Genomic DNA, 13,124 nt, shown 5'->3' with positions numbered 1-13,124 from the left:
ATTTCACTTCCTTTCAGTCGGTCATCCTTCTTGCTTTGATGATGCGCACCCAATGCGATGGTCTCCTGTGCCATTATTGCCTTATGCGAGGGATTCCGAGCTCTCTTCCCCATGGCGGCGCACATTATGCTAACATGCGCTGAGAGAGAAAACGAAGGCCTCTAATTCAAAATATTAATGAGTATTTTTTTATTTTATTGTTAATGATATACTTTATTGTTAATGATATATACTTTTATAATTACAATAATATTATAAAATACTTAAAATCATAAGTTTATAATCCGTATTTTATCAATTACGGTCATTCTGCCACATAAAATAAAACGAATGGAGTAATAACATTTGCGAGTCCCGAATAATTGGACTCTAGTTCTAGTTTTAAGCCCAATTAAAGGATACGGGCCCTGACAAAAGTCAAGGCCTGTTATTTGAAAAATCAACTCCCTCACCTTTCCACCCCTTATTTCTTCCTCTTTTTTTCTAATTTCAGAATCCTTTTCTGCTAAGCTAAAAAAAAAAAAGAAAACCACCAAAAAAAGAACTAGAAAAAGAAAATGGGGGATCAGATAGCAAGAGGAGAAGAATTCGAGAAAAAAGCAGAGAAAAAACTAAGCGGTTGGGGACTTTTCGGTTCCAAACACGATGACGCTGCTGATTTGTTCGATAAAGCTGCTAATTGTTTCAAACTCGCTAAATCATGTTAGTTTTTTTTAGTATTTTATTACTAATAATTATCCTTTGGATCATCCATTTCAGTATTGTAGTGGTTAACTTTGATTTTTCGCTTTTTAGAATTATATTTTTTGATCAATTGCTGGTGTCATTTGCTTCTTTTTTTTTTACCGACGAAATATGTTAAGTTTTTTTTTAAAATTTTCTAATTCGAGCTGATTAAGAATGCTTATTTTAGAATTTGTGAATACGATATTCTGATATTATTTTTTAAATGAATTGTTGTTATTCTCTTGCGGATAATCGTTATGTCAAAGTAATTGTTTGTCACTTGTATTCAAATTATGACTAAAACCAGCAAAACTTTGTACTTTCCAATCTGATTTTGTTCTTAGGCTTTCATTGTAATTTTTATCCATTATCGGATACTTTGTTGTTTGATAGGCATCTAGATTTTTTATCTTTTTTTGGAAAGAATTTAAATTTATACACTGGCGGTGTAAAATATATTTGTGTACAATCTGCTATAACAGGTTAAATAACATAGATGGTGTAAAAAAATTCACTAAAATGTCAGTGTATATAACCTTAATTCTTAAAAAAAAAATGTTTGTTGTTTAATTCTACTTGATTCAAAATGCTTATGTTCGTATTTGTGAAGAGAAGGGCAGTTGTATTACTTTCTGAATCTTCTGATGACTGGCATATGGTTCATTTATGGAGAATAATTTACTGGGCAGTTGTTTATCATATTTTAGACGTGCTACTACCATTGAGTGAGTGAACTATTACTTGTGATAATTCACTGGTAGTTTCATGTTTGCACTATCACCTGATTTATCTATTTGCTTTATGCAAGTCACTGAATTGATACCCGAAAATCTAAGAAAGGATATTCTATAGTTATCTTGTATAAGATGGACATCGATTTGTTTGATAGTGGAAAAACCTGAAAGAATATAATGTAAGCAAGGTCTACGATTTTTATAGAATCCTTAGTTTTAGAGAATTCCCAATTGTCTTTTCGATAGTGGAACTGAACGGGCATAAGTGAGGCAGAATGGATATAGAGGATTCATATAGTCGCCCCCAACTTGGGATTGAACCATAGTAGTAGTAGTAGTAGTAGTTGTTGTTGTTGTAGGATCTGTTAGAGAAGGCTTAATGTTTCGTAAAGTAGATCATTTATATGGTATGATGAAAAACTGCATATTAATCTTGGATTGTTGGTCTTTCAGGGGATCAAGCTGGAGCAGTATATGTCAAAGTAGCGAATTGTTATCTGAAGGTAAGTTTTCGATCCTCTCGTAGTGACCTTTCTATATCTGATGCCTTTCCCTTTAATTTTTCCTACAAAAATTATATTCTTCAATTACTTCTTATTCTTATCTTATCAGTTGGATAGCAAACATGAGGCTGCTGGTGCTTATGCTAATGCTGCTCATTGCTACAAGAAGACAAATACGAGAGGTTGTGTGTTGCCTTCATGTTCTTCAATCCAATTCTTTTATGTTGTGGAATGTCTTATGTGCTCCAAACTGATATGTGCCAACATCTTTGGACATATGTCCATTATTCATTTCAGGGCCATGTTCTATGTAATCATCACATCGAATTCATTTTTTCATTAGTCAAGTTTCACTTTTGCTGAACAAAAGAACTATTTATGATATATCTCTTGCAGAGGCAATATCATGTCTAGAGCAGGCAGTACACATGTTTCTGGACATTGGAAGGCTAAATATGTCTGCAAGATATTACAAGGTACAGATATATTATCTGTGATAATCCAGATGTGCTCTTTGTCTTTGATGTTTCCTATAACTGTATTGTGTGCTTGGTCAAAATTCTTTTATAGAGTAAGGTCCGCTTTGGTATATGTTATGCTTAGTCTCTTCAATTTGCGTTGCAATTTAACTTTGATATTATCAAGAATGTGGTCCGGCCCTTATCCGTACCTGCGCATAGTAGGAGCTTAGTGCACCAGGGCCCAGACTGCTTTTTTAAGAAGTGATATGTGACTGTCTAATGTGGTACATGACTGTCCGGTTTCATTGAAATGATTCTAGACTTCGTGCACAGTTAATTGGAGTGTATCTTTGGCAGCTTGATTGCATTTGAAAGATACATAATGATTCTGCTGTGTCCAGGAAATTGCTGAATTATATGAACAAGAGCAAAATTTGGAGCAGGCTATCATTTACTATGAGAAAGCTGCTGATCTTTTCCAAAGTGAGGATGTAACAACATCTGCAAATCAGTGCAAGCAGAAAATTGCACAATTCTCTGCTGAACTAGAAAAGTAAGAATCTTTTTCTGAATTAGTAATACAGTTTTTCTACAGAAAGAATAATTGTGTCTGGAAATTGCAAATTTATTGCTGCATATGGAAATATTGACACAGTTAAAGACAAAGACAACAGGTTAAAAAGGTACTTAGAAACTGCAAGAGGAAATTTCTCTCAGAACAATTCCTTGGTTATCTGGATTTGATGCTAAGCTTCCCTGTATATCTTGCATTCTTTTCTGTGGAATCACATTGAATTCTATCCTAGTCTCTTGGAGTACTGGTGCAATAAATCTTCTATGTGGATTGAAAAAAATTAAAAAAGGAAAAGATATAAAAGGAGTCAAAACCAATAATTAGGAAAAGAAATCACTTAAACTAAGAGTAGACATGTGTATTAAATGCCATGTTAAAAGCGCCGAGCACCTTATAAATGTTAATAAACTAATTTTCACGTCTAATTGCCCAATATGTAATAATTGAAGTTCTGCATTATAAAAGAAAACTTAACATTTAGCATTTGTCACCCAGATATCAAAGAGCAATTGAGATCTTTGAGGAGATAGCACGGCACTCTGTCAACAACAACTTGTTGAAGTATGGAGTTAGAGGGCATCTTCTAAATGCTGGTATTTGCCAACTTTGTAAAGGTGATGTTGTTGCAATAAACAATGCATTGGAGCGATATCAGGTACATTGTTGTTCTTGTCAAACATCTAAGATTTCAATTCGACATGATAAGTAAATATTGCATCCTGATTTGCAGGAACTGGATCCAACATTTTCAGGGACACGCGAGTGCAAGTTGCTAGTGGTATGCCTTAGCTTGTATTAACTCAAGCATGCGAGTTCTTTTGTCTTGCTCCCTTAACCGTCTCTTTTGAACAACTTTGCTTGCTTTATCTGTGGATATAGTAAGTATATTCCATATCAAATATGTGAATTGTCAAGAATTTATCCAAAATATAAATTGTCAGCTTTAAGGTGGTTAGTCTGAAACTTAAAAACAGTGTGTAATGCAGACAGGTGAAATGTAGTTTGGGAATGAATTACCAGGACACAAAACAGAGTTTCATGCGCTGGTTGACATGTGTCTGATCTTCCATTACTCTTCTACTAGAGGCATAAAATTTGCACATTTATTCATTTGTCATGTCTATGTAAGGTAAACCGATGTGATGTATGAAAGTGCAGATATTAACGACATATTGGTATACGGGGTTTTGTGACAAATTGGACAAACGTCAATGTTATATTATTAAATTAAAGAAAACTATCAAAGTCAGAGGAAATTGAATTGACTGTAGAAATGATTTCTTAGGGACATAGGCACAATGCTTTCTAACCAAAATAGCTACTAATATGATGAACCATCAAAGTAACTGTATTCTCTCATTTGAGGGCATAGTTATTGCTTTCAGAACTCAGAATCATTATATGCTTCCTGAATTTGATAATATAGAATTAATTTGGGAGATTTCTTTTACAATTACAGGATTTGGCAGCTGCTATTGACGAGGAAGATGTTGCTAAGTTTACTGGTTCTGTCAAGGAATATGATAGCATGACAAAGCTGGTATATTTTAGTTGTCTCCACTTCCTTGCCTACAAAATGAAATAGAAGTGTTTAGATGTTACCAACTGCTGATAGTTATACATCGTGAGGTTACTTCTTTCTGGTTTTCGATACACACACACACACACACACACACACACACTTGAACATCATCATCAGATCTTTGCTCTACATAGCAGAAATGTTACTAGGAGGTTTTTCTTTTCTCTAGCATTTTGTAAGGTAATGAACTCCATTTGTGTGCCATTATGAGATTGCTGTGTAGGTTCTATAAATGACAGAAGTAGATACATCTCAGGATTTATCGATGTTGCAGTTAACCTTCAGGCATTCTCTACATATATTGGTGTTGGAACTTAAATGCATAACTGGACATATGTAAATGAATGTAACATGTAGTAAAACTGGTCACACCTTTGGCAGTTCATTAAGTACTTCTATTTGATAGTGCCAGTCCCAAGCAACTAAATTAAAGAAAGAATCCTTTTGTTTATCTGGATATTTTAGAATGTATACTATCTACTGGTAGTTCTCACATTTCACTTATCTAAGTGAAATGGGAAGTTCTTACTTGGTTGGTTCAATCAACCTTAATGCATTTTGTTATGCTTTCTTTTTGATTGTTCATCGCAATACTTATGTCGTCTCTATCGTCATTTTTCCTCACTTTACAGGATGCTTTGAGGACGACACTTCTTCTCAGAGTGAAGGAAGCATTGAAGGCGAAGGAGCTCGAGGAAGATGACCTTACTTAAATTGATCTTCTCTGAGATTGGTTGTAAATTGCATTGCTTATGATGCCAATTTGTTTCTACTGGTTGATGGTTTCTTATCATGCTACTTATACATCTCATATTGTATTGGTTGAGTATGACTATCAAATTGAGTTCGACTACCAACAACGTTTTAGCCTGGTAGTCGATATTGATGGATTGCATAGAGTTCTTTGTTTAATTTCATATAAAAAATGCATAGTTTTGTCTATGTTGGTTGAGTTTGACTGCCAAATTCAGAGGCAAAACAAGTTTCCAGATAGTAATATTGTTACTGGGAGATTGGATAGAGGAGAATTCGGAATCTAGAGTTAGTGGAGAATAAATAAATCTATTTACATTTAAAAATTTCTAAGGATCTATATACATACTTCAAGGTGGAAGTAATAAATTCAGTTGAATTCACAAACATATTTACACATGAACACAAAACCTTTTTATATTACGTGCATAGTCAGATGAGATGAAAAGTGAGTTGCAACATTTTTTTTTTGGTAAATAAAGCAAACTTTTATTACCACTGAGAATTCTGTACAAGCAAAAGCACCAAAACAGTCTGACTATTGGACATAGCCAATATTAGTACTAGGGGAACATGTACCGGGTTGGTTCGGTTGGTTTTTCGGATTTTTTGTTACTTAAATATTATTTTAATCTTACTTTGTTAAATTTTTGATAAGTAAATATATATTTAGTAAAAATATAAAAAATTGACAAACATATTATCTATTAAAATATTTTTATGGGAGAATTTTCTTAGTAACACATAATAGTTATTTTTTTAGTCGCATGACAATAATGTTTTGTTGATGTACACATTCAAGGTTAACCAAATTTAGTAATTAAACATAAAAATCAATATGATACCTAAATAATAATAATCACTTCACATTCGAAAAAGATATAAGAATTTAATAGATCTTAACATATGATGTGAATATGGAAGAATAAATAGATTGACGCACACTTGATGAGAAAGTGATCATACAACCTATTATTTAAGATTAATAAATATGGAGCACTTCATATACTATTAAATATTATATCCCGCAAGAGAATCCCAAATATTTCTAGACATTTTTAAAAGAAAATTCTATATAAAATCTTAAAAGTATATACAAAAAGTATATATTTATATGTCGGTTTGATTCGTTTTTTTTTACTCAATACCAAACCAAATCAAACCAAACTTAGTCGGATTTTTTAATCGGTTTGGTTTTACTTTTCGGTTTGGTGCGATTTTCCGGTTCGGTTTGTACACCCCTAATCAGTACACCTCTAACTTCTCGTACCAAACCAGAAAATTATGTCTTCATGTGATAATATTCCACGAAAAATAAATAAATAAAGAAGTAAATAAAATTTTCTAATTTGGAAAAGACAATAAAATAAGTAAAAGACAGTATGCAGGCAGAGGCAGACCCATGTGTAATGGTGAGTGGTCACCGGATCCCGTAAACTTCGGCCGAAGCCCTATATATATATTTGTGTATATCTTGAAAATAATTAATTTAAAACAGTTGGTACCCTAAACACCAAAAACCTTTAGGAGGCACTGGTTGAGCAGAATAATGTGTCCCTGTCGCATAAAAATTCTGGGTCCGCCTCTACATAAATGCCTAGCTTTCCAGGATGTGCATTCCTGAATATTAAGGACGGGATCCTATCCTATTCTCGAATCCTCTGCTAAGCTCTAACCTGTCCAAGTAAACTCCTTAGTGGAACCCTCCCCTCAGGGGAGACAAGGGAGCTCTAACCTCCTTTCCATAAAAAATTTAAACTGTTTTTCGATTTGTGCTTGTCATTCTTACGCATGGACTATGTAAATCTTCTCTGTACCTATTACTGATAATACGTAATAGTGTCAAAAAAAATAATAATTAACAAAGAGTGTTTGATACGAATGGAATTTTTTAATTTTTTTATGTTTGGTTGACTTAAATATTTTAAAAATTATTTTCTTAATGAAGTTATTTTACTCCAATTTTAGCAAAATTACTTACCAACCAAGAGTAGGAAATAAATATTTCTCAAAATTTTATTGAAAACACTCCTAACCCCAACCCCCACCTCCCAATTCACCCCCTTGCCACTCCATCCCCGGCCGCCAACCCCTTGACCAACCACCTCGCCCATCCCCGCCCTCGTATGCCATCCACCTTGGCCCACCCATAGACCCCGACCCTCGACCCGTGAAAAATACTAAAAAATAAGTAAGAAAATTATTTATTTTCCAAAAAAATATTTTCAGATCAAACATACCCAAAATATTTGCTCCTCCCTGTTTTTTAAATTTCCCACAGCATTACATTTCCAACCAAAGGCTGTGAATATTTTACGGGGTTAAGAATTTAGTCCCTTTGTTTTTGCTTCTAACAAAAATGATAGTACGAATCTTTAAACCTCTCCTTTTTATTCACAATGCCAAATTCTTGAATTTCTCTGTCAATGTGGGGGTAATCAGGCCTAGCCAAGGTCAACAACATCAATGGCAACAGGGCAGACAACCCCAAAAGGGGAATTACCAGGTGGAATTGGAAATTGTTATGCTGAAATACCTCTTCATTCACCTGGATTATGGGGTTTACCAGATTCTCATGATTTCCTTATTTTCACTTTGCCTAGGCTTCTTTTACAATTAGCCATCATTTTTCTCCTTACTCAATCCCTCCATTTGGTCCTTAAACGGATCCGTCTGCCCCGCCTTATCTCTGAGATTTTGGTACTTTCCCTTTTCTTTGTTAATCATTCTTGCGGGAATGTACTGGGTTTGTTGTTGTTGTTGTTGTTTGTTAATCATTCTCGTCGGATTATACTGGGTTTGTTGTTGTTCTTTGTTAATCATTCTGCCATTTTATTGATAATAATGTTACATGTTATTTTATAACGGTGGTGCCGGGCCAGCTTACGTTCATGTCAAGACAAGAGCAAAAGAAATCACTTAGAGATTTTTCGTGATAATGTTACATGTTCTTCTCATTCAAGGTCTTCTTCATATTAAAAAATGGAAGAAAAAAAAAGACTTCGATAAAAAGTTTGAGAATATAATGTTACATGTTTTTAAAACGGTGGCGTCCAAACCAGCTTGGATGCACGCACTGGTTATCTTGTAACCTCCCACAAGTAGAGGTAGAATTAGGATCGGAGCTAGGTGAAGGAAGGGATTCCATTGAATTTTCTTCGTCGAAAAATTATATTGCATAAATAGGATAAAAATGATTTTTTGACTATATATAAGCTATAGAATTCCCTTGACATAAAGGAATACTCTAGTGTAGTAGTAAAGTTGCGTTATGTCACAAATTTAAGTCCCAAATATGACATTCTAGAGTTTTTTTTGAATCCTCTTGTATAAATTCCTGACTACGCCATTGGATTTTGTGGGTAACTCTGCTTACCAAAATTTAGATAGACAGAAAGTTTTTTGTGATAATGTTACATGTTCTTCTCATTCAAGATCTTCATTCATATAAATAAATGGAAAAAAAATTGAAGCTCTTGATAGGAAGTTTGAGTACATAGTTTCAGGATAAAAGTATGAAGAAAATATGGGGTGTTTGTAATATTAGAATTGGGAGTATGTTGCAATTTTATTCAATGATAGAAAGTGGTGGTTCTACAAACTACCAAACTGTATTTCCTTTATGTTTGGTTTTAACTCCAGCTTTGATGGTATTGTCATTCACTTACAGGCAGGTATCATACTTGGTCCAACAATGCTTGGAAAAATCCCAGACTTTACGGAGACATTATTCCCACAACCAGGAGAAATTTTCATAGATTTAATGTCAAAAATTGGTTATATATTTTTTATCTTCTTAAGTGGAGTGAAGATGGACGCAAAAATGGTGTTGAGAAGTGGCTCAAGAGCGTGGACAGTAGGATTGCTTGCTGTTATTCTACCGGTGGCCTCTTTTGCGAGCTTGTATTTTGGATATTTTTCACTAGATGAAAACATGCATAGATACCGAAAACCAGCCACTCAAAGTATTTTCTTGATTCAGAGTTTGATTGCATTTCCTGTGGTTGCTTCTCTCCTTGTTGACCTGAAAATCATGAATTCTGAGCTTGGTCGTCTTGCTCTTGCATCAACTTTGATCAGTGACCTATTTAGTAATCTGGGGTTGACTATCTTCTCTACTCTTAGAATTGGAGTGTCGGCAGAGATTCCTATGGTTATCTTTGTCCAGTCTTTTGTTCTACTTGTTGGCATAATCTTGCTTATCGTGTTTACTGTCCGACCGCTTTCACTTTGGATCATCAAAAGGACACCAGAAGGCAGGCCGGTTAATTCTGTTTACATAGTTTGTGCATCTGTCACAGTCATGTTAGCCGTGATTCTTACGGATAACGCAGGGCTTAATTACCAATATGGTCCTTTTATTCTCGGTCTTGTTATACCAGATGGTCCACCTCTCGGATCAACATTAGTCGAGAAGTTAGAGACCATGGTATCTGGTATGCTTGCACCCCTTCTAGTAACTTATTGTGGTATGAAAGTAAATCTGGTCGATTTGTACGATCTCACGTTCCTGTACTGGGTATGGGTTATGGTGTTCTTTTGTCTTACGGTAAAGTACGCGTCAGTTTTCCTTCCGGCATTGGCGTGCAAGGTTCCCCCAAAAGATGCTGCTGCTCTTGCCTTTATCATGAGCACACAAGGTGTTATCCAGATGTCTTTTTACTTTAACAACATTATTAATCAGGTATTTACTTATCCTTTCAATATCTTAATATTGGTGTTGCATAAATGTTGAAGGGGAGACTTGGCGTAACTGGTAAAGTTGCTGATATGTGACTAGGAGATCACGGGTTCGAGCCGTGAAAACAACCTCTTCTAGAAATGCAGGGTAAGGCTACGTACAATAGACCCTTGTGGTCTGGCCCGTTTCCGGACCCCGCGCATAGCGGGAGCTTAGTGCACCGGGCTGCCCTTTTTTGCCGTTGCATAATTGCATTTTGAGGTTGTGTTGCTGAGCCTGCAGTACAACCAGCCAAATTGATTTTGAACGGTAAAGTATAACTGTTTTTTCCTGGAATGTTATTAGCTTGAATAGTGTTTCTTTATGTGGGCACATTTGTACAATTTTAGCTTTCTTAATCCATGAAATGCTGTTCTGTGTCAACCTAGGACGACGTTTCTTGAACAGACGTTCCAGTTTAATATCTACGTGCTATTTGCATAAAGTCAAGCACAGGGGCGGAGCCATAACCCTGTGTACGGGTTTGGCTGAACCCAGTAGCTTTGGTCCATACCCTGTAATTTTATTTAAAAAATTCATTTAATATGTCTAAATAATTTATTCAGAACCCTGTAAGCTATTTTTTTCTAGAATCCAGAACCCATAAACTTAAAATCGTAGCTCCGCCTCTGGTCAAGCATACAAGCAAGTTGTTTTAACCATTTAGTTTGAATGCAGTAGTTTGGAGCTTCTTAAATTCATTGATGAGCAACGGCGTGCTTATAGCTGATTACCTTCGAATTTAAACGATGTCCCTTTTCTTTTGTGGGAGGTGTTGGTTCTGTATTATTGTTGTCGACACTGTATTTATTTATTGTCAACATGTGAATGTTGGAATGTGATGGAAATGCTCCTAATGAAAAGGAAACCATAGTTAGTCATTCCTAAAATGTGCTAATAACCATTTTCAACCAGAGTTTTAATTCTGTTTTCTCTTCCCCTTGTATTGAAACGCAGACATTTGATGGAGAAACCTTTTCCATGCTAACTGCATCGGTACTACTCATAGCTGCACTCTCGCATTTCTGTGTTGGGTCGCTGTATGATCATACAAGGATATATGCCGGCTATCAGAAAAGAGACATCCAACATGCTTCAAACAATTCTGAATTGCGCTTGCTTTTATGTACTCATCGATTTGATGATGCTGTAGCTATCCGTAAGGTCTTAGATGCTTCTTTTCCATGCAAAGAAAGTCCTTTATCTGTGTATGCACTACACCTTGTCGAACTTGCTGGTCGGGCATCCCCAGTTCTAATTGATCACCAACTTGGCCAAAAGAATGTTTCTGGCATTTCTCGGTCACAAAAGATTGTGGATGTTTTTCTATCATTTGAACAGCAGTACCTTGGATCTGCTAGTACTCATTTCTTTACCTCAATGTCACTGCCAAGGTTCATGCATCAGGACATTTGCTCGCTTGCATTCGACAAGTTAGCGTCGATGATCATACTCCCGTTTCACAGGAAATGGAATCACCAGGGAAAGATTATCTTGGACAGCAGCAATATAAGGACAATCAACAATAATGTATTGGACATGGCTCCTTGTTCTGTAGGTATACTAATTGACCGTCAGAAAATCAAGCGTCTAACGAGTCAATCAAGTCAATCAACGATGTATGATGTAGCTGTGGTTTTCATTGGAGGCAATGATGATCGTGAGGCATTAGCTTATGCTAGACGGATGTCAAAATCGCCAGAAATTCACTTGACTGTCGTTAGATTCGTGTCATGGGACATCGACATACGTGAAAACGACTGGGATGCTGTACTTGATGCTGAGTTATTAAAGGAGGTACGTGTTCTAGGTCAAAACCAAGATAATATTGTGTATAGAGAGGAAAGAGTTAAAGATGGAGCTGAAACAGCTTTGATTATACATGCTATGGAAGAAGCCTTTGATCTTATAATGGTTGGAAGGCGTCATCGCGACGATCTGCAACAATTATTAGGACTTAATGAATGGAATGATTTACCAGAACTTGGACCAGTTGGTGATATGCTTGCTGCTGCAGAGATAAATAGACCAGTTTCAGTATTGGTGGTGCAGCAACAAATTGTTAAGAACAAATGAGAAAGTGAACCCCTTATAGAGAAGCAAATTGACCATATAATATACAGTAAAACCTCTCTATAACAGTCTCATTTGTTCCAGATTTTTTTGGCTGTTATATAGAACAAATATTATAATATAACATGAAAATTGATTTTAAAAAACTTGACTTTTATAGTGAACGACTGTTATATAACGATACTGTTATAGAGAGGTCTGACTGTATGTAAATGGTTCCCCAGATCAAGCAAATTATGCCTTGATGTAGATTTCCTTGTGCATTTATGGTAATACCATGTCTATATGTAAATTAACATTTAAATTTTCATGGCATATAACAGCACACATCTCTCAACCAGCTGCTCTACTTTCATAATTCCTTAGTTTAATTTGCAGGCATGATGATAGAGAGAGGACTAATGAACTTTTCCATGTGCCCTCAGAATAGATTTATAATAAAGAAAAACAGACACTACAAAAAAAAATGGAATTAACTACGAATTTCGTCACTAATCTGTCGTTAAATTGTTGTAGGTAACAAAATTTTGTGATGATCTGTTGCTAAATAGGATTAGCGACGGATTTTTCTGTTCAACTATAAAACTTGTCCGTCGCTAATTCCTATTTTTTTTTTTAGTAGTGTGAGAATTTCGAACTTGATATCTAAAGAATTTTCTTTAATATATCATAGTGTTGGTTTGCAAAATAAATACAACATTTCACTTTGTAATCTCAAATTCCTCTCCAATCAGCCAAATTAATATTAAAAGACTATAATTTATTAGGAAAATTGACATTTGATTTGTAAATTGTTCTTGATTGCCAATCGACAGGAATGATATTATTAGCTTTAATTTGATGCTTATACTCTGAAGTTAACCTAAGTGAAAAGGGAGGTTTTTGTGTGTTTGGATTAATATGAGCAGACCAAATTGCACCAAACATTTGTTGCATTGGAAGGATATCCGAAAATTTTCGGTTATTACTTTAGTTTTAATAGGTGTTTGTCCGAAAAT

At 35.1% G+C, this 13,124-nt stretch overlaps 2 protein-coding genes and 1 non-coding gene across 3 annotated transcripts; 2 read left to right on the top strand and 1 right to left on the bottom strand.

The window, feature by feature from the left end:
• The first annotated feature begins 461 nt into the window (after positions 1 to 461).
• On the top strand, positions 462 to 5,522 carry LOC104110696 (alpha-soluble NSF attachment protein-like). Its single transcript, XM_009620234.4, has 9 exons — positions 462 to 702; positions 1,914 to 1,963; positions 2,073 to 2,145; positions 2,360 to 2,439; positions 2,826 to 2,977; positions 3,494 to 3,653; positions 3,729 to 3,776; positions 4,458 to 4,538; positions 5,213 to 5,522. The coding sequence occupies exons 1-9, from the start codon at positions 558 to 560 to the stop codon at positions 5,291 to 5,293; spliced, it is 870 nt and encodes a 289-aa protein (XP_009618529.1). The 5' UTR covers positions 462 to 557; the 3' UTR covers positions 5,294 to 5,522.
• A 1,558-nt stretch (positions 5,523 to 7,080) lies between these two features.
• LOC117280160 (U6 spliceosomal RNA) lies at positions 7,081 to 7,186 on the bottom strand. The gene has a single exon (XR_004510641.1). It is a non-coding gene; the product is annotated as a U6 spliceosomal RNA (small nuclear RNA).
• A 455-nt stretch (positions 7,187 to 7,641) lies between these two features.
• On the top strand, positions 7,642 to 12,463 carry LOC104110697 (cation/H(+) antiporter 3-like). The gene is made up of 3 exons (XM_009620235.4): positions 7,642 to 8,033; positions 9,004 to 10,017; positions 11,011 to 12,463. Exons 1-3 carry the CDS (start codon positions 7,800 to 7,802, stop codon positions 12,127 to 12,129), a joined length of 2,367 nt encoding a protein of 788 aa, XP_009618530.1. The 5' UTR covers positions 7,642 to 7,799; the 3' UTR covers positions 12,130 to 12,463.
• The last annotated feature ends 661 nt before the right edge of the window (positions 12,464 to 13,124 follow it).

The sequence above is a fragment of the Nicotiana tomentosiformis genome, chromosome 5 (genome assembly GCF_000390325.3).
Source record: "Nicotiana tomentosiformis chromosome 5, ASM39032v3, whole genome shotgun sequence".
Lineage (NCBI taxonomy): Eukaryota > Viridiplantae > Streptophyta > Magnoliopsida > Solanales > Solanaceae > Nicotiana > Nicotiana tomentosiformis.
This window is presented reverse-complemented; position numbering and strand designations above follow the sequence as displayed.